At 34.5% G+C, this 19,943-nt stretch overlaps 5 protein-coding genes and 1 long non-coding RNA gene across 11 annotated transcripts; 2 read left to right on the top strand and 4 right to left on the bottom strand.

The window, feature by feature from the left end:
• Nucleotides 1-1,709: 1,709 nt before the first annotated feature.
• Nucleotides 1,710-5,414, top strand: LOC139991713 (uncharacterized). 5 transcript variants are annotated; one of them, XR_011800889.1, is made up of 4 exons: nucleotides 1,710-2,329; nucleotides 2,454-4,013; nucleotides 4,289-5,169; nucleotides 5,281-5,414. It is a non-coding gene; the product is annotated as an uncharacterized lncRNA (long non-coding RNA). The 5 variants fall into 5 exon arrangements; XR_011800891.1 differs by having other exon boundaries at nucleotides 1,710-2,403; nucleotides 2,461-4,013; XR_011800890.1 differs by having other exon boundaries at nucleotides 1,710-2,403.
• On the bottom strand, nucleotides 4,220-6,706 carry LOC139991711 (malate dehydrogenase, mitochondrial). Its single transcript, XM_072012013.1, has 6 exons — nucleotides 6,393-6,706; nucleotides 6,032-6,321; nucleotides 5,093-5,350; nucleotides 4,881-5,013; nucleotides 4,387-4,589; nucleotides 4,220-4,330 (listed from the first exon to the last, which is right to left on the bottom strand). Exons 1-6 carry the CDS (start codon nucleotides 6,565-6,567, stop codon nucleotides 4,235-4,237), a joined length of 1,155 nt encoding a protein of 384 aa, XP_071868114.1. The 5' UTR covers nucleotides 6,568-6,706; the 3' UTR covers nucleotides 4,220-4,234.
• A 73-nt stretch (nucleotides 6,707-6,779) lies between these two features.
• On the bottom strand, nucleotides 6,780-8,239 carry LOC139991673 (cytochrome b5 domain-containing protein 1). The gene is made up of 2 exons (XM_072011936.1): nucleotides 7,134-8,239; nucleotides 6,780-7,034 (listed from the first exon to the last, which is right to left on the bottom strand). The coding sequence occupies exons 1-2, from the start codon at nucleotides 7,758-7,760 to the stop codon at nucleotides 6,795-6,797; spliced, it is 867 nt and encodes a 288-aa protein (XP_071868037.1). The 5' UTR covers nucleotides 7,761-8,239; the 3' UTR covers nucleotides 6,780-6,794.
• Nucleotides 8,240-8,277: 38 nt separating this feature from the next.
• On the top strand, nucleotides 8,278-17,123 carry Bur (GMP synthase burgundy). Its single transcript, XM_072012012.1, has 9 exons — nucleotides 8,278-8,433; nucleotides 9,232-9,506; nucleotides 9,619-9,831; nucleotides 9,912-10,209; nucleotides 10,377-10,854; nucleotides 10,938-11,179; nucleotides 11,273-11,443; nucleotides 11,530-11,961; nucleotides 12,056-17,123. The coding sequence occupies exons 2-9, from the start codon at nucleotides 9,286-9,288 to the stop codon at nucleotides 12,155-12,157; spliced, it is 2,157 nt and encodes a 718-aa protein (XP_071868113.1). The 5' UTR covers nucleotides 8,278-8,433; nucleotides 9,232-9,285; the 3' UTR covers nucleotides 12,158-17,123.
• On the bottom strand, nucleotides 12,452-16,546 carry Rev1 (Rev1 DNA directed polymerase). 2 transcript variants are annotated; one of them, XM_072012010.1, is made up of 6 exons: nucleotides 16,409-16,546; nucleotides 14,957-16,331; nucleotides 14,429-14,870; nucleotides 13,179-14,361; nucleotides 12,814-12,956; nucleotides 12,452-12,644 (listed from the first exon to the last, which is right to left on the bottom strand). In XM_072012010.1, the coding sequence occupies exons 1-6, from the start codon at nucleotides 16,460-16,462 to the stop codon at nucleotides 12,491-12,493; spliced, it is 3,351 nt and encodes a 1,116-aa protein (XP_071868111.1). In that variant the 5' UTR covers nucleotides 16,463-16,546; the 3' UTR covers nucleotides 12,452-12,490. The 2 variants fall into 2 exon arrangements, with proteins under 2 accessions (XP_071868111.1, XP_071868112.1); XM_072012011.1 differs by lacking the exon at nucleotides 12,814-12,956.
• A 204-nt stretch (nucleotides 17,124-17,327) lies between the features above and the next one.
• Nucleotides 17,328-19,295, bottom strand: LOC139991712 (mitochondrial 2-oxoglutarate/malate carrier protein). The gene is made up of 6 exons (XM_072012014.1): nucleotides 19,002-19,295; nucleotides 18,458-18,673; nucleotides 18,234-18,364; nucleotides 17,997-18,167; nucleotides 17,824-17,923; nucleotides 17,328-17,745 (listed from the first exon to the last, which is right to left on the bottom strand). The coding sequence occupies exons 1-6, from the start codon at nucleotides 19,058-19,060 to the stop codon at nucleotides 17,541-17,543; spliced, it is 882 nt and encodes a 293-aa protein (XP_071868115.1). The 5' UTR covers nucleotides 19,061-19,295; the 3' UTR covers nucleotides 17,328-17,540.
• Between the last annotated feature and the right edge of the window lie 648 nt (nucleotides 19,296-19,943).

Genomic DNA, 19,943 nt, shown 5'->3' with positions numbered 1-19,943 from the left:
TAACTTTAAATTCCACGACTATGATTCCTATAGTCGTGAAAACATCGAAAGCGTGCGTGTCAATCTAGAAGAAAAAGCCACTCTGGTTGCCACGGCATCATAAACAAGCCACGCTTGGTGCGATTCCGACGCATGAACTATGCCTTTGCCCTTAAAAGCTCCTGGCAACAATGCTCTCGCCTTGGCCCAAGAAGCAGGATCTCTGCGGAGGATCGTAGAGGCGCCAATGGCGGTGATGTAGGTGGATCTGAATGCACCATAGAAAGAGGGAGGTAAATAGTGAAAGGAGAAAAGAGAGAAAACTAGTGGACGATCTGCGAGGTTAGGCGCAGTCGCGGTGCAAAGTCACTGCACTCCTATGCCCCGTTGCGCACCGCTGAGAGAGCTCCACGCGAGCAGCCGTATTGCCGCGAGAGTACAGCCGGTTTGCTGGCTCGAGGTATTTTTCATTGACAATGAGAGAAAATAGGATATACATACCCCGTCCGCTAATACCGACGGGGTAAAAAGTTCGCTCGAACTATTATTAGAACCGTACTTAAATAAGATTATGTGGATTGTAGGGACAGGTATGCACGCTGACGGCACACTATCTTCTGCCGTGCTATGCAACTCGGCAGATAACTCTGCGAGTAACGCCGTAACGAATCGACTTAATATCGCCTCGAAGCACACCAATAACTGCCCCGCGATCTATCGATTTCTCTTCGATACACAGTTTGACTTCGGTTTCGCTTTATCGAGAGACAGAGCGAGCGAGCGAGCGATCGAGCGAATATACGAACGAAATGGATGATCCGCGATGGTATTCCCAAGCATCGAGCAGCATCTGCGCGTGTTAGCGGAAAGATTTCGTAGAATTTTCCCGATGTCGAGCAATGGTACGTTACTCTGTGCCCTATCCTGCATCGAAAAACCGTAAGCTCCTCACGATATTCCGCGCATCTAGCCTCAAGTGCTTCTTCGAACGCGGAAGCTTCTTGCGGGGGAGTGCACATGCAGAACCACGTCGTACGGCCGGTCGGCCGCTCAGCCGGCCTCCTCGGAAGGTCGTGCCATTCAGCGGCCGTTCACCCATCATCCCTTTCTTTTTCTGCTCTTCCCCTTCTTCTTTTTCCTCTACCTATCTCGGGTATAGCCAATACCCACTATTGTTACTATACATATCACCGGCGAAGCATATAGTCTATCAGGGTGGAAAACGGATCCTATACTTTCGACCAACCGGCACAAAAATTCTACTAGAACGTAACCTATCGATACCATGATTTTTCGTTGTAACCGCAACAAACGATACCGAGATTCGCAAGTACGTTAAAACCGATTGAAAATCGAAGAGATAGAAACGAAGGTAAGGTATGTAGGGTGACTGTCGGTTGATACGATTAGCGTCTTAACTCGCTGATACTTGGCATATCGGCAAATGGTCTCAGCTCGGACATTCACCTCCCGCCCATTTGTCCTGCTGTATCCTCTTATCTTCCTAATACATCCTCATAACCGGTCCTTAGAATACGTTGATCGTACAAGCGAACGCCTTAGGTGACGAATTAGCGGCTATGAAAAATTACGATCGCTCTAATGAATTTGTATCACCGGCGTTAAACCGAAAATATTACGCTTGCTAACTGGTAATACGGTACTCCGTATTTACCAGTTTCTTTAACACATTGTTCGTAATGGAAAGGAAACCAGGAGGAAAACGCATATGAAACGATTAACGAGAGAAAATGTACTATATGGTGACACGGTCGGAGGGATTCAAAGGATTTTCTCACGCAACGTAACATTAAGACGGATTCTTTCTCGACTATTACACTTGGAGCGATTTCTCTTCTTAATCGCAATGTATGATGTCCTCCAATCTACGTCCTTGAGCAGAAGAACGGCCGATCGATACTACGCAATCCTCGATAACCTCTTTGATTAGAAGAATTCAACAAGAAAGAGCCAGACGGCGCCAGCCTTGCCGGAGAAAAAGCGATCGTGTGAGGCGTTCTAATGCTCGAATACCAACAAGCTTATGTATTTCTAGATGGTAGAATCGTTGAGCTCGTTCGATCGATGTTGACAGTTATACGAATACCTACGATCGCGTGGATCGTTGGATCGATTAAAACATTTTGTCGACGCAACTTGCATCGTAAAAATATCGAATCCCGATCGAAGAAATACACTAATACGCTCATACTGCTCTCATTTATTTCCCGGCGGCTAACTTTTATTCACAGTTCTGCAATTAAATCGCGTATTATCGAGGATAAGCAAACGTGTGTGTGCGAATACTTTTGAACGATAGTATACGTCGAAAATGCAGTACGAAGCAGCGGTATGTGAATGGAATTTCTAAACGAACCCCGGATTTTAGTTGACCAACGGCCGTCGTTAAATATACCAGTTAACGTAAGTTCGCTCTCATTAGGCGAGAAAAACTTTGTACGTGTATTTTTCAGATTTCAGAAGCCGTTAACATCGTTGTAATTAAAGCAATTATCGATAGACACCAAGTTTTTAGCGCATGATGGACACAAATTGCGGAGACGAGAATACGAGCAGATGGGTATTGCAACTATTATGTCGTGAGAAACTATGCGATTAATTTCCTGCTCCGCAAGTTGCTGGCGTTACCAACATACCTAAGTTACAGTAGCAAGAACCACGTAAAAGCGTACACATGCTCGATGATGTTCTGTCAAAGACGAATCAGAGAAACGTCCGATTTTCAAACTTCCTCCAGTAATGATCCGTTTGATTAAAAAATTACAAATTCTAGTACTTACATCGCTGAAAATTACTATGTAATCTACTATGAGATTTTTATCGACCAAAAAGACAATCGTGCCTATCTTTAATTGTTTTCTTTTCCACTTGGTTTACCGCTTTATATGCGTCGATAGCACGTTGAAACTCATCGTTCCCATCAGAACGATTCTCATCGCTTACACCATCAAGGTCGACTGGTGGTGTTTATAGCAGAAAGATGGATAGTTACTCGAAGCTATTTAAGCAGTGCATTAGCTGCAATCGAGGTTTCATTAAAAGCATCGGATTATGCGTCGAATCAATGGATCGGCGTAATGGAATCGAAAAAACGAATAGTGGAATAAGAGACGTACGATGAAAAAGGACGAGCATGTGTTAATAACGATATAAGAGGAACGAGTTTGCGTGACAGTACAATTCGATGAAGATGGTGCGTAGGTATGGTAGCACACACAGGACCAAACAACGACTCTTTAAATAGGAACGTTTAACCTCGAAACCATTGGAAAAATAATGCAATTTTCAAGCCTGAAAGCTATATATTATCGTTTGAATTAAATTCACTGGATAATAGCCGCATGCAATCTATAAACTAATAAATCATTATGCTTTTTAGATCATCGAGCAACCAAACCTCCTGGATCACTGTGCGATGCTTGTGTTTTCTACTTTGTATTTATTATATTTTTGTTATGCTGTTCGCCGTAGTTATGGTTGAATCGCGCTGGAATGTAGGGAGTTTAAGACTTGCTTAGCGAAGATTTGCAATAGGCAACACCCGCGCGTTCTCCCTCTCTTGGTAACTTCGCAATAATCCCTTCTGCCAAAGAGTTGCCAGCTGCAGTCGTCCGTATCTTGTCTGCAGTCGCCGCGCACACTTGGGAACACCATGGCGTGTCGGGAATGCGGAAAGGACGAGTTTCTTCTACTTTTGTTGCACGTATCTACCTGGTAACCTGAGACACGGTGATGCGGTGGCTCTTCGAAAACCGCGTTCGCTTCTACAATCTTTGAGACCAGGGTTGTATTTGTCCTTATCAGATCCAAAGACTTCCTTCTTTAGGCAACGCTAGTTAAGTTGCTTACTATACGCAACTACAACAAGCGAGTAAATTCGAGACTCGCGAAACGAAACCAACGGACTTGTTATAATTAGAGCATCACCGTTATATCTATGCGCATATGCGATAATAATGTCGATAGAGTATAAGACGGAACAAGCATGTTCATATAGCAAACGATCAAATTAGGTTGGTGTAAATGAAATGTCGCTTTATTAAATGAAACTTTAACCGTACTTTCTTAAACATTATACATATATTTCGAAAACTTTATACATATATTTGTTCGAAGCCATTTTTACGTGATTCGATGCGCTTTCTCGATGATTGTTTTTCAATAAAAAGAAACTAGTGTACGAAAGATAATATTTGGTTATCTCGATTATCGCGATACTCTCGATTATCGCTTGTTAAGAAGATGTACGAGGCGAATTTATTTGATCGCACGAATTGGTATGTTGCAGGCATACTTCGGAAGAAATGTTTTCGTGTCCAAGAGCAAGAGTCTGCGAAGAGTCAAGGATGTCATCTTGTATTCTCAATAATTTTTTTACTTCATTACCTCTCCAAGTTTAATAGCTTCCTTTAAACAAGGTATAGCTGCTTTAAGAAGCTCGCATTCGTAATCGCTCAAAGGTGGAATACCCAAATATCTTTGAATTCCATTAGGACCTAATTCCAAGGGAGCAGCGAAATATGTTAGTTGTGGCATCATGCATGATCTGACATATGCATATTCCACAACGTTTCTTTCGTGTCGTAAGGCTAAATAATTCAATAACGAAATGTGAATTTCAGATCTAATTATGAAAAATATCGTGTATTTGATGTACACTCCCGTCCGTAAAACAGGAAACACTTGCTAATTTTATTCATGAGATGAAAAACAACCATAACCGTGTGATAAAGAATGGCTTTGAAAAACTTGATAAATAAAAACTTGTTTCCAATAATAATGAATAATTAATAATGGTAATAATAGCTACAACGTTCATTTATATCTATTTTTAGATAAACTAAGAATTCTGTAATTTATGGACGGTAGTGTAACGATACCTTTACAAAGAGACATGCAAAATCTTGCAGCCGCAAAAGACAGAGTTAAAAATGTTTTCTCTTTAACTTTGCTTGATGTGAGTAACTCTTCGTTGGGTATTCTTACAGCCTGTGTCAATCTCCTAGCCTCTATCTAATTAATTAATGGACTAATCGATTATTCGGTGATAATCAGAAAGGCACTGTGAAACGTTTAGTGAAATTTTTACAACCTGAGATAATTCGGTGGAAGGTTTTGCTTGAGAGAAAAGTGGAATACACGTTTTCGGACAACCTCCGCCAATTACAGGTACTATCATACATTCTGGTTCGACACCCATAAATTTTGCAGCGAAGGTATTCGCTCTAAGACAATTATAATTAATTACACCGAAAAGACGATTGTACTCGTAAATTCCAGCCTTTTTGTACATTTCCATTGCCAGAGGTATTAAACTATTTATCGGATTCATTACGACTGCGACCATAGCCTAAAGTAAAAAAGGCCAAAGATATTCGCCATAGAAGTCGACATTGAAATTGATGCCTTGCAGATCGGACCTTAAAAAGGTTTACAAAGCTAAATTTGGTCGGAAATAAAATAGACAAGGCACGAAAAGGAACACATCATCGACATCGCTATAAAGGAAATGGTATGTAGATGACCAAAGACAAATATCCTTGTCCTTGTCTGAAATCGTCACGAAGAATGTCGAAAACAACCTGCTTGTAATTGATGAAGCTGTGAGGGCGTAAAAGCCGAGGTCAACTACTATATATAAAAAAACAGCGGCCAACCATCTAGAAAACATGGCGTTGTGCCATTATACGAATCCATAACGCATCTTTATTGTCTCGGTTATAAGCCTAAATACCCTATAAAACATCCATTTATTACTGAAATAAAATGCTACAAAATTTTACTACAAAGTAAATGTGTTCTATACCAAAACAATTAATAACTTTTTCATTACTCTTTTATACCTGTATTAAGAAACATTTATTATACGTCGTTATTATGTGCTTCGTTAAAAAAAAAAAAAAAACAAAGGTCTGTTTCAAAAGGTGTACGAAAATTTGTACGTGTGACTATAGTTTTCACGAGTAAAATATCTAAGAGATACTCTTTCATAATAAAAAGAACGTAATCATTAATCGGCCTAGTTCGTTACCTGAGGTGAAAATTTAATAACGTTCGGCAGTAGATCCGATAGCCTATCTGCATTAGATTTCAAGACTTCGTGTTGGTTCTCTTTGATCCTGTCATCTGCTACGATCATTACTATTTTCGCTCCTTCGAGCGTATGCTCGAGACTCGTTTCAGGATAATTACACGTACTAACCTTGCACCTCGTGTCGATATAATTCAAATCCAGCGCAAGACCATAAACGCATTTATTATCGAAAATTGCCAGTTCATCGATCAGAGGTGACTGTTTCAGAAACAGTGAAAGACTATTCCCTGTAGCGTGACAACGTAATCAGTATGTAAAATATACAGTAGAAAAAGGAAGGGAATGTAACCTAAATTACCAGTCTTGCTAGCAGCACCCAAAATAGCTACTTTCATAGATTTCGACGAGAAGGCATTAATTTGTGTACTAGTAATTTGAAAAGCATTCTTTTCAGTCAGAGAATAAAAATATCTGCCGTGAGAAATACGCGATGTCAAATACCGAAAAGTAGGAATCGTTATAGATGAAAACATTATCGTTAAATTTTATAAAGGCCTACTGAACGAGATAAAGTTCTTATTTCCTTAAATGAAAGTTAGCTGACTTATGTTGACTAAAGTGGTCGTGGTGCCATCTTTTGTATTTGCTTTAACTATTATACGATGATACCGTAGGAAACTTTTCTTCGAATAATAATTCATGTTCATTTTACTTTCATATACATATATATAGCCCCTAGAATTTTTCCCACCATTTCTGTCTATTCATCTGTATTATCATTAGATTTTTCATTGTAGTAACACATGAGACATGGAATATAATAATCTTCGGGGAGGCCGCAAGCGGCAAAACGATCTCGTTCATCTGGAATACCATTTTCTGTCAAAGTTAAATCGATATTCAAATCCTTCCCCTCGAACTTCCACGTATAAGACTTTCCATTTTCGTTATAAATAAGAGCACGTTCTTGAATACGTCTAATGGAATCTTCCTCACAGACCTTTACGAAATTCTTTCATTAACACGTCGATTGTAAACACCTTTCGTTACAATAAAATAAAGATCTGTTTCTTTGAACGATAAACATCTAGTATTCTACCATTATAATAACTTGTACTCCGACGAGGACATTTAAAATTCTACATGGACGTGCATTTTTGGTTAAGTATCCTTTTTTATATTTGTCATCGAGCCACCAAGGACATTTATCCAATGGTCGCCAAGTACTGCAAGGTACTACGGAAGGTGTTACATCCGGAATCGGACCATGAGGGCAATATGGTACCAATACCCCCGTAACGGGATGTATGTAATGTTTAATGTCATTTTTTTCGTGATCAAACCAATGACTTATATCTTTACCAGCATAAGCTAATATTGGTTTGATCTCCCTTTTATTCGCCCAAATTTTACAAAGATCAGTCAAATCATACACTACGTCATGATACGAAATCCAGCAATCAATTTCTGTATTATGAACAGCAATTTCTGTCGGTAGAAAATACTTGACTGCCTCGGACGCATCATCTGTAAAATCTTTACCAATTCTACAAATATATTTTTCCTTCGACAAACAAGATTGACTTACAAATGACATTTTACAAAATCTATTATATCCGTTATTATGTTTTCTCCCTTTTACTGAAATTTGTCCTGGGTGATTTTCATTTGAATGTACTATATAATATAAATAAATAAATAAATAAATATATATACATACATACATGTACTTTAAAGCAATGTTAAGCAACTATGTCGAAACATTTTAAATGAAGAAAACATTCGCGCGATAAGATAATTTTTTTATTTTAACACGTCAAATATGACTGCTGCAATTTTGAGATAGTCAAAAGTATTGAATTAACATTCGATTAAACGTCATAGAGACAGATCACAATTGACCTTGTGATATATTTACACGTATGCTTTATTATGTAAATATATAAAAAACAATAAACACATATAATCCTTAACATGCCCAAAAAATGCTGCTCAATAAATGTCAGAATTTACTATCTTCATGTTAGTTCTATTCCACGAAAAAACTAGACGGATCATAGGCAAACTTAATAACCAGAGAAATAGTCGTCGAAGAAGAAATATTAAATCGTGGAATGTCAATAGGTACGCGAAGTAGCGATCATCGATCACCATGTAAGATGATATTTTTTCAGGAATTGATCGACTAATGTAATAAGTATTGAATTTTGCTAGGAACTTTTAGATTATACTGTTGGTTTCCTACGTTACTTTCAAGCTGAAGGCAGTCACTGCATTGTGACTATTGCAGGCGATTGAATGGCTGCCTCGTCCAAAGAGTGCACATTCTGTTTTGCTGTAATTAATTTTACGTTAGTTGGTGATTTAGGCGTGAAATATTCTGTGCCTCGTATAATTTGGTAAGTCTTTTGATGCATTTTACTGGTCTCTAAAAAGATGATACATGTAGTAGATATGCTATTATAGTACTCTCGTTTCTAAGAAACGTGCTCATAAAATTTACGGCCGGTTATTTATTTTTTGCTGAACGTCATATTTAATGGTTCTTTTCAAAATATCATTTAGGTCATTCGTTAAATAATATAAAATATGCACGTATATATTTTCAAATAAATTTCCCATATGAATCAAATATCTATAATGTACAGTAGTTGTCAGAACTTATACTGGGTTGTGACATACTATAATAGCATTTACACGCAGCGATATCTTTAGATATTATTTGTAACAGGGTGGTTTGTATATCTTTTCCATCTGTTAAAATGAGAAGCTTATAACATCGGTTACATATAGTAAAAAAACTTTATATTTGTAATTGTAGTGTGTAATCCAATTTTGCTCATCTGTTTTCAATAACATGAAAATGATACAGTAATTAATAAACAATGAACTTGAGGTAGTATGTAACTTAGAATGACTTCCTAATAAACTGCTGATCTAACTTCAAATGATAATATAAAAGATAATTTTTTAAAATTATTTCCTTTATTATTAACTACAATCATATAATTTTCCTCTGCCACAACATTTTTTTTAATTTTAACAAATGGAAAAACTTTTCTTCATTCTGTTCTTTGTTACATTATAGCAGCTAAGTTTGAGTATACTCTCAGGCAAGCTAAAAATAGATTTATGTGTTATTTTATTATTTGTTTACTTATATTTGATTTCTCATTGAATTTATCACATCCTTATAGGATTATTCAAATCACCGCAATAGCAATAGCAATAGCAATACAAGAAATTTTGAAATGGAAAAAAGCGCGGACGGATTATTGTTTCGCGCAGAGAGAAATAATGGAGCTAACGAAGCAACATTGGGCATGGCATGTGTTGATGAAAAAGTGGCCATTCTGGATGCAGGGGCACAATATGGTAAAGTGATAGATCGAAAAATTCGTGAACTAAATGTGCACAGTGAAATTCTGCCCCTGGATACATCTGCATTCACTCTCCAAGAAAAGGGTTATAAGTAAGATCGCAAATCATATGTTTTTATATTAGAAACCGGGTATTTATATATATACATATGTATATACGAATATACAAACACTAATTATATTCTTTTGAATATAAATTTTTAGAGCTATCATAATTTCTGGAGGGCCAAGTTCAGTATATGCAGAAGATGCACCTAAATATGATGCAGACATCTTCAGAATAGGAATTCCAGTACTAGGTATTTGTTATGGAATGCAAATGATGAATAAAGAATTTGGCGGTACGGTAATAAGTAAAGAAGGTAGAGAAGATGGTCAGTTTCCCATTGAAATAGACTCCAAGTGCCTATTATTTAAGTAAGTGAGTCGAAACAAATGATCCATTCCATGCTTTTGCCTTTAAATGTAAGATATTTAAAAAATGAATAATTTGTCAGGGGCTTGGAGAAAGAGCAAATGGTATTGTTAACACATGGAGACAGTATAGATAGGGTGGCTGATAGCTTTCATATCACTGGGAGATCATCAAACTTTATAGCAGGAATAGCGAGTGATAAAATGAATTTGTATGGAGTACAATTTCACCCAGAAGTAGATCTTACACCTAATGGAAAAACAATGTTACACAATTTTTTGTTTGGTATTGCTGGCCTCACTGGTAATTATACGCTGCGCGGTCGGGAGGCACAGTGTATCCAGTATATCAAAGATACAGTTGGCAACAAAAAAGTTTTGGTAAGATACAGGTTTATATAATCAGCATTTAGGTAATTTTATTAGAAATTTACTAGAATTCGTATTCCTTGAAAAGATTCGTAAAATTGTTGAAAATATTTGAAAAACGTAGTATAATGTATGATAAAATGTGATTGTCAATTAAAATAGAAAAAAAACAATCATAGTTATTAGTGAGTGGCGGTGTGGATTCTACGGTATGTGCAGCACTATTACATAAAGCTTTAAATAAGGAACAAGTCATAGCTTTGCATATCAATAATGGCTTTATGCGGAAAGGAGAGACACAATTTGTGGAACAAAGTTTAGCACAATTGGGAATTCGATTAAGAGTCGTTAATGCCGGTCGCTGCTTCATGCAAGGAACTACATCTGTACCCTTGGATAACGTTACTCCAGTAACCAATGCAAATACTATAAACAACAAAGGAATATGTGGAACAGCAACTAGCCCAAGAACTAGATTAACTAAAATGTTGTGTGCGACAACCAACCCAGAAGAGAAACGAAAAATCATAGGAGATGTTTTTGTAAGAGTAGCCAATGAAGCAATGGCAGAGATGGGTTTGAAGCCAGAAGAAGTGTTTCTTGGACAAGGCACTCTCAGGCCTGACCTTATAGAAAGTGCGAGTGCATTAGCTAGTGGTAAATTAATAGTCGTAAATGCATTGTTCTTTCATATCTGTTAGAAGCAACAAATTTACATAAAATATAAACACTTCTATCAGGTAAAGCAGATGCGATAAAAACGCATCACAATGACAGTGAACTCGTTAGAGCACTAAGAGCACAAGGTCATATAGTAGAACCTTTAAAAGATTTTCATAAGGATGAAGTAAGACAATTAGGATGTGATCTTGGATTACCAGCATCATTGGTTGCTCGTCATCCGTATCCCGGCCCTGGACTTGCTGTACGCATTCTATGTGCAGATGAACCTTATATGGATAAGGATTTTTCAGAAACACAGGTATTTTCGTTTACGGTATCGATAAAATGAATAATAAAGAACACCTTCTTCATAAAAGATTCATAAAATAACAAATTAATAATTCGATCCAAGGTGATAGTTAAAATAATGGCCGAATACGAACAAATGCTTCAAAAGAAACACGGATTACTAAATCGTGTAGAAGGTGCGACTAGTGAATCTGAACGCCAATATTTACGACAGCTTTCGAGTTACCGACATATTTCTGCAACACTCTTGCCTATACGCAGTGTAGGAGTACAGGTATAATGTTCATCACTTACGAATAATCTGATTAATAAACCCAGCTGACTGATTACAAGGATTAAAACATTTACTGTACAATGTAGGGAGATCGAAGAAGTTACAGCTATGTAGTAGGGTTATCTAGCGAAGAAAATTTGTCCGAGGGTATAGATTGGAAGGATCTATTGTTCCTCGCAAAACTAATTCCTCGAGTATGTCATAATGTAAATCGTGTGTGCTTCATTTTTGGTCCTCATCTACATCATTCTGTAACGGATATTACACCAACTCATCTTACATCGAATGTGATAGCTACGCTTCGACAAGCGGATCACGTAGCAAACTTAGTATTAGCTACTAATGGTTGTATGGGAGCAATCAGTCAAATGCCAGTAGTTTTAATTCCCATACATTTCGATCGCGACGCTGCTTCTCGAATACCCTCATGCCAACGTTCAGTTGTTCTTAGGCCATTCGTTACTAATGATTTTATGACTGGCACACCAGCTATTCCTGGGAAGGAATTGCCGCTACATGTAAGTTTGATACATATATATATGTGTGTGTGTGTATACATATTCGATATAATAGATATAAGAATAAGAAGTCAATACTTCTTTTTTTCCATAGGTGGTGAAGAAATTGGTGACTGAAATATCTTCAATACCCGGTATCTCGCGTGTTTTATACGACTTAACATCTAAACCGCCAGGAACTACCGAATGGGAGTAGTAAACGCTCATCTCTAACTCACCCCTTTCTATTTTTTCACCTTCCCAGCGCGTAACAACTACAAAGTAAAAAATATATTTAAAAATATATATATATATATATTACAAAAATACGTACGAATTCGAAGTTTATGACTTCTTACCGATTTATATGAAACCTTTGAGCATAGTTCTTTCAGAAAAAAAAATATGTTCTCGATTGTAAATTAATATGTTACCTAAAGAATACTGATACTGTGTTCAATGAAATTGAAGGTAAGTATCATGTTTGCTTGTAAATAGGTTTCTTATTAACCTCATTGTAAAAATATTAATTTATTAAATTTCGAAAAATTTACATTACATCACTGTTACATTGCAAAAGGTTGCATTTGATTGGTGGTACCATGAGGTTACTGTTATATTCAATTTGCATATAATGTTGAACGTATTTTACTGTTTTCCTATATGTCCCATGCCAAATGCAATTTCCAGTTTTTGTCATACATCTAAAAATACGAACATAAATAAGTTAATGTATTATCTTTAATATCATTTTTATTTATCAATCATAACTGAGTAAAATGATATCTATTCCCTGAATCCTCTGTGTTATATTACTCAATATCCACCTATTACAAGGGTGTGCGTATGAAATTTGCATAATAGCAAAATTACCTATGCATGGTTTTCAATAATACATGTAAATCTTCGATGCGTCTTTTCTCCGGGAGCATGCTAAGAAATGTCGCAAGCGATAAAAAGTCTACTTCGTTCACGATTTTAGAATTAGCGATCCACGTTTGTATTTGTATTTTTACCTGCAACCGTGTATTTTATACTTTCATTAATTCTACAAAACTTATGTTTAAACGGGTGACATGATGACCAGCCGGATTATCAAGCATGCATATCGAACACTCGCTCCTTCATAAGTGACTTGCTTGAAATTAAATACCATCTGATCGCTTTAACATTTTTTAACTCATCCAACAAAATGTATCGAATAAAGAAAATAATCTATAGTGATAAATAACAGCTACCTGTTTCAGAGGTAGATTAAGTAAACGATTTACGAGGTCAATTAAAATATCTTGATGTTGGTTCGCGCTGTCATTATCTTCTAAAATAGTACGATTATGAGAAAGAATAGCCTCCGTATCATCCCTAGTAATTGGATCATTCTCAGATTCGGTTTTTCCCACGGGAGGCATTATGAATTTTGCAATACCAGTATTCGCTTTACTCTTCGATATCTGTTCAAGTTCATTTACGTTTTTCAATGCTTTGTTTAATGTATGTCCGTTCTTCTTTTTATTTTTCGAATGTGTCGCTTTGCCATTTTTATTGTTATTTTTATTTTTGGAATTAGGTTCCCCTTTTTTAATCTGTTTCGTGTTTTCGTTATTTCTTACCAATCCATTACTATTCGTCCCATCCTTTTTTATTTTCGAATTATATTCTGCATTTTTAGCAGTGCAATACATTTGAACATCGCGTCTTAGATCTTCCGATAATGCAGCTAAAAACTCTGGATCTATTTGTGAATAAGATATATTTTCCTCATCGCATTTAATTTCTGTAGAAGTTGCTGCTTTACTGATTGAAGATTTACTACTTTTATTTGTATTTGCATTCGTCTGATTTTGATTTTTATTAGCACTGTATTCGTTAAGAATTTCATTTCGTATATCTTCAGGTAGTTCTATTAAAACAGACATATCGATCTCTTGAATAGGTGGCATTTCCACCTTTGGTCTGGAAATGCCAGGTTTTATTTGTTTAAAAAAATTCTCATGCTGCGTTTGCACACTTTTCTGTGGCTGTGTTTTGTTCGTATTTTGTACGCTAACAGTTCCTCCATCTTTATTATCATCTGATAATCCTTTACTTTTGTTAGGATACAAAATTTCATTTCTTATTTCCTCCGGAAGTTCGGAAAAGACTGATTCGTTGATACCAGATGGAACGTGCGATTTTTGCTCATTATTAACGTCGTTAGAAACTACTGCGACAACATCCGAATGTGTTAAGGGTTGAACTTCGTTGTCTTTATTTGTTTCAATAGTTTGTTGAACTGTGCTACTTGGTTTATTTTTAATGAAATTTAATAAAGTCGTACCACGGGATTTATTTTTTAATATTTCTAGTTTAGATATTTGTATACCGATGCCCCTTGCATCTTCAGGCACTTTTTGCATTTGATTCCAAAGTATAATAACTTCCCTAAAGTAAACACGAATAAATTATTCTATTGCTTTACGCAGAAATATTAAAACGATTCTTGACTTACTTTGTTATAATATCGACATCGTTAATGGGAGAGATAAGATTTTTTGATCTCGTTATGTAATCGCATAAACCATGTCCCATAAATTTTTCAGTTTCTTTAGGTGCTTCTTTTGCTCTAATTAAAAGTTTTAAGGTGATGCATCTACCTTTTGCGTTAATTTTATTTAATCGATTACATACTTCGCGACATAACTTTTTTAGAAAGTCTATTGCATCATCGTTGTTTTCAAATCTTATTCCGTAATTTACCTCTGCCGAAACAGATTTTCTAACGTGTTCTAGATTAAGCTTTGAACGATCTACACCGCGACACATGTTATATAATATATCACCCGTTTTTTTGCCAAATTCTTTCTGTAACGTCGCCAATGAGATTGCTTGCAACTCTGCACATGTTCGTACATTAAGATTGTTTAATTTATGCGTTGTTGTCCACCCAACCCCTAATTTAAATAATTAAGATTGTTAAACAAATATAGAATATACATAGCATTATCAATTAACTGAATTAACCCCCAAAATACCCTACCTGGCAAGTCTTGCACATTGAAGGTACTAATACAATCACTAATATGTTCCTGTTGTATATAAAACTGACCATCTGGCTTTGCTTTTCTTGTTGCTAATCTTGCCAATAATTTATTACTTCCAAACCCTGTTGATACAGGACAGCCAGTTTTCTCTTTTATTTCCTGTCGAATTATAGTTGCAAATTCCATTGGTGTTAAAGAAGATTCTTCCAATATTTTTGTACAGTCTGCATACATTTCATCACAACTAACTGCTTCAATATCTAATGTGTATGATGCTACAATATCGTACAACATGTAGGAAACTTCTGTATAGCCTTCAAAATTATATGGTATTGGTTTTAAATTAGGACATATTTTTAATGCTTCTCCTAAGAACATGCCATTTTTTACGCCAGCTTTCCTTGCTTCATAAGAGCAAGATGCTATTTCTGATAATGAACCGTGTTCTCCATCCTTATTGCCTTTTGCATGTGTTACTGCAATCGGTAAGCCTCTCAACTCTGGCCTATCTCTAAGACCAACTGAGACAAAGAAACAATCCATATCTATGTGCATTATAACACAATCTTGACTATCTATCACCTTGTTTTCATCTTGTAAATCATTTGGGACAATATCAAATTCTAATTGAGAACCAAATAATGATCTATTAGATTTAATATCTTTTAATCTAATAAGACCTGGAAATTCTCCATTATTTTTATCTCTCAGTTCATTAACATACTCTTTAAATGTTGCTCCCATTGTTGCAATGTGATGTAACCGTGAATTATTATAAAATTCTGATATGAATTCCGAATTTTTTGTTGAATGAGTATCTCTTGAACTCATTGGTAATACGGGATTGAAGGTATTTTCTTGTATAGAAGCATGTTTTATTATTTCAGTTCTACTATTACCAATTTTTAAACTATTTACTTCATTATTTCTTTGTACATTATGTGTTTGAAAAGTATCATCTGTTTTATTTCCTCTATTTTGTATTGCACACTTTAATTGTGGTTGTACATCTGTACAATGAGAATAAAGCAAATACTTTTGAAAATTCAAAATTCTACCTGCCTTTATACTATCCACAATCCATTCAGATTTACATATAGGAATTGGATTTTGACTTTTCTTATATAACATTATTTTTGAATATGGCAAATTAGATGCAATAATATGAGTTGTTGCTTTTGGCCTCATATAGTGGTGATATGTGCCCCCATGTTGCATCATTAAATGACGAAGTTCATCTGCAGTTGGATTAGTGTAACCATTTACAAAAATTGCTATTCCTTCAAATATATTGGACGTTTTAATTTCATTGTCTGCTTCATTGTGAAATTGTTCTTCTAGTTTCGCCTGCTTTGCAGCCATATATCCACCCTAAAATTATTCCATTATTCTATTCTACATTTAATTCGTTTACTTTTATTAAAAAGTTCTAAATGTTTTTTACATACCCAATCTTCAAATCCATCTTCCCCCCAAGCTTTGTTTTTCCTTTTTTTTGACATTATAACAAATTTTATATCATATAAGAGGAGTATGAAATTCTTTAAAATGAAACTATTATATAATTATCGTATTCCATATGTATATACACCGACTTTTTATATTTGATAAAAATATTCATTGCCATATAACCTTATGTAAATGAAATACCTTGTTGAACATTCTGAACATAATTTAAATACACGAACCAACCATTAAAATAGCATTGGAAATATATTATATAGAACAGAAATTATTCACATTAATTAGTTTTTTCAATATTATACGTAACATTGCAACCTTTGCGATAAATATAATACGTAACGATAAATCACTTCATGCTGTCTTTACATATTAACCACTTGTATTAAACGTCGATTCAAACGATTTTTCCGAGGAGAGTTATTAGATAATTTATTTATCTCTCATTGAAGACCACATTAATATACACAAAAATAACATTTTTTGTTTATTAATCAATTATATATACAGTTTAAATAGTATATATATATACATGTGAAACTGATAGTAACTATATACTCGTTACTTAATATTTATACATCCCAATGTCTCATTCGTAGTTTCAAATTTTATGAAATGATATTTATTGTAGACAAATAATTTCGTAATATTAAGTTTTTATACATATGTGTAGATATAAAATCATAAAATATACAGTTTTTATAATAATAACAATTAAAAAAATAAAAATCATACAAAACGATACTTTATCTGTTAAGAATGTTAGTAGAATGTATTGTTTTCGTAAAGCAATAAGAAGATTTGTTTATCGACGTAGACAAGTGTATGATTTGTTACGTATGTATGTACTGTAACCTAATCTTTGATGAACTTTAAGCTGAGGTTTGCATAAGTTATCAAGGTATCCAACATTTAAAATATAAAATTAATAATTATTGTGCGTGCATTATGTACGAGATACATGTATAATATCTATCAAATATTAATACACAAACAAAAGCTATATTGAAAGAGTGAACATTCAGTCTAAGCATATAACTTGGAAAAGGTTAAATATAAAACGAAACATAGGCAAAAATGCTGCTTAGACAGTTTGATAATTCACTGCATGCTTGTGTATTAAAGTGCACCATATGTTCTGTATAAATCACGCATTTGTTCTACAAAAACAAATGTCAAAACAGTATGTGGACCTAGACGAGCATAGTAAGGAAAGAAACCTTTCCACAATGAAAATATTCCTTCATTTCGGCACACCTGAATTATAACATCTACTGCACCTTTAAATTCTGGTTTACCATCCACAATTTTCATATTTTGAATCCTGCAAGTCATTAACAATGCAAAGTGTGAAAGCGTTTTCATTAACTGTTTCACTAATTTACTTTTTTTGAAACTTTACCTTGTTTTAGCAATATCAACTGGCATAGAGGCAGTGGTAGTTACTAAACCTGATATCATAGAACTTACAAAATGTAGTGTAATATTGTTTTCAAAATATCCTATCCAAATATATAAAAGAGCATTATCCCAGTGTGAATCATTTGATTCTTACTTATTTACATGTTTACAAACCAGTGTTAAGTAACATTTCTTTAGATTGAGAATACGATGCCAATTGAGCTGCATTTACAACCATAGCCCTTCCCATTGTTGGAATAGTACCTCTCCACAATGCTAAAAAGCCCTCCTCTTTGACTATTCGAACTAATGCATTAAATGCATTTTTATAATTGCGTCTCTCAGCTAAAAATACATCATTACTAAGAATTGGAAAACCTCTGTTCAATATTCAACTAACAATGAGCATACCAATAGGTAGTCTACCATCGGCAGTCATTCTAATTAAGGCAATTTCAGCTGGAGTACCGACAAATGCTGCTACACAACCAGCAGTACAACCTATCAATACTTTCATTATAAAATTTGGTTGGCTGTCTTTTCTAAACAAATATCACAAGAAATATTAAATGACTGTATTTGGTACATGATAGCTTTTTTTACATTGGCCATGTTCTCAATATACATGTACTCACGAAATTAATTGTGACAGCCATTCATATGTACCAAGTCTTGTAGTTGTATATGAAGCTTGACGCAATAAACCAGCAGATAAGCCTGCATATAAAGCTACAGCACCCTCATTTTTTAAGATTGAAGATATTACATTTATCGTTGATGTCTTAGTACCACTTAGTTGCATTCGATTTTTTATTAAATCTAATGGTTGAACAACACATGTTGCAGCCATTCTAAAATAAAGTAATCAATTAAATTTAGCTTTCTAATCATTGACAGTAAAATGGCCATGAAACTATTTCTATATAGGAAGATATGAAAGCTAATACAGACTCTTATGTAAGTTATAATATCTATTTTAAAATATCATCAGATACGAATATTTCATGAAAATATATGCAAATATGTTAAATTAATTTTTTTTGATAGCTAAAATTAATACTTGAATCAAAGCAAGTGTTCTGACAATTGTCTTTTGCTTGAATTTCCTAGAATGTCTATATACAATGTATATTGTGTTCTTAATCAAATGAATGAATTAAGATGATAAAAATAACAAACCCTGCTGTTCCCCCAAAAAGGAAGTTTATTGAAGTTGGCACTGTCTTTTGATTACTCATTTTAACAATATTGTATGACACTTATATTGACAATTAAAAGGTAATTTTTAAATTAGATGTTGCCTAAAATGTTGTAGAAACAAACGTGATATTTACAAAATTTTAAAAGCAGAAAAGTAAGCACCGGCTCGATATAGACTTGTTGAGAGCACTAAAATGATCTAAATGGAAGATTATCAAATTTCCGAGAAATTCCATCCTTCGCTTACCCTTTCCCATACCAGACTATAGTGAATTATCAATTTTTTGCATTTTAGCGACATCTCGTAGCACAAAGTTACTTATGATATGTACCACACTTGATAAAGAATTTTGATAAACTCAACTATCACTAGATAAGAGCGATGATAACGATTGTGATAACAATGATGATAAAATAATACCGATAATGCAGAATTATTTTACGTAAAAATTGTTAATTATTAGTTTAATAATGATAGTTTAATTTCATAAAATTTTATTGTTTAAATTGCATATTCAAAAAATTTTTGAATGTCGACTATCGATAAATAACACACATGCATTCATATATATATGTACATACTTATATATGTATTAAGGGAGTGAGAGAGGGGCAGGGGAGAGGGGAGACGGTTACTTCTGTAAAGAGATAATAAAATCATAAAAAGAAGATAGTCTTAAAATTTAAACAACATAATATGAACAAGAATATTCCATTGGTTCAAATTTAAGTGAATTTAAATTAAATTTTTAGTATTTCTTGACTTTATTAAATAATTAAAAAATTATTCAAAAAATTTTGTTTCATTAATTATCATGAAGTGGTCTTTTTATATTCAAATTTATCATCAAACGAATCTATATATATACCCATACAGAATTTCTAGAAACACGATAGTTAATTCGTAATACTGTCTCACTC

The sequence above is a fragment of the Bombus fervidus genome, chromosome 10, assembly GCF_041682495.2.
Source record: "Bombus fervidus isolate BK054 chromosome 10, iyBomFerv1, whole genome shotgun sequence".
Lineage (NCBI taxonomy): Eukaryota > Metazoa > Arthropoda > Insecta > Hymenoptera > Apidae > Bombus > Bombus fervidus.
The sequence above is the reverse complement of the archived record's forward strand: the minus strand, read 5'-3'. Positions and strand labels throughout refer to the sequence as shown.

Excerpts from the sequence above, each read along its gene's own strand:
- Bur (XM_072012012.1), top strand. The coding sequence starts at position 9,286 with ATGGAAAAAAGCGCGGACGGATTATTGTTTCGCGCAGAGAGAAATAAT. Across the intron at positions 10,210-10,376 it reads TTGGCAACAAAAAAGTTTTG|TTATTAGTGAGTGGCGGTGT; the intron begins GTAAGATACAGG and ends AAACAATCATAG. Across the intron at positions 11,444-11,529 it reads TACGCAGTGTAGGAGTACAG|GGAGATCGAAGAAGTTACAG; the intron begins GTATAATGTTCA and ends TGTACAATGTAG.
- LOC139991711 (XM_072012013.1), bottom strand. The coding sequence starts at position 6,567 with ATGTTTTCATCTATAACGATTCCTACTTTTCGGTATTTGACATCGCGT. Across the intron at positions 4,590-4,880 it reads TTGCATGTCTCTTTGTAAAG|CCTTACGACACGAAAGAAAC; the intron begins GTATCGTTACAC and ends TGAATTATTTAG. Across the intron at positions 4,331-4,386 it reads AAGCTATTAAACTTGGAGAG|ACTCTTGCTCTTGGACACGA; the intron begins GTAATGAAGTAA and ends GACTCTTCGCAG.
- LOC139991712 (XM_072012014.1), bottom strand. The coding sequence starts at position 19,060 with ATGAGTAATCAAAAGACAGTGCCAACTTCAATAAACTTCCTTTTTGGG. Across the intron at positions 18,365-18,457 it reads TGGCTGTCACAATTAATTTC|AAAAGACAGCCAACCAAATT; the intron begins GTGAGTACATGT and ends ATATTTGTTTAG. Across the intron at positions 17,924-17,996 it reads AGAAATGTTACTTAACACTG|GATATTTTGAAAACAATATT; the intron begins GTTTGTAAACAT and ends ATATTTGGATAG.
- LOC139991673 (XM_072011936.1), bottom strand. The coding sequence starts at position 7,760 with ATGTATGTATGTATATATATTTATTTATTTATTTATTTATATTATATA. Across the intron at positions 7,035-7,133 it reads GAGTACAAGTTATTATAATG|GTCTGTGAGGAAGATTCCAT; the intron begins GTAGAATACTAG and ends AATTTCGTAAAG.
- Rev1 (XM_072012010.1), bottom strand. The coding sequence starts at position 16,462 with ATGTCAAAAAAAAGGAAAAACAAAGCTTGGGGGGAAGATGGATTTGAA. Across the intron at positions 14,871-14,956 it reads CAATGTGCAAGACTTGCCAG|GGGTTGGGTGGACAACAACG; the intron begins GTAGGGTATTTT and ends TATTTAAATTAG. Across the intron at positions 12,957-13,178 it reads TTAATCTACCTCTGAAACAG|GTAAAAATACAAATACAAAC; the intron begins GTAGCTGTTATT and ends ACACGGTTGCAG.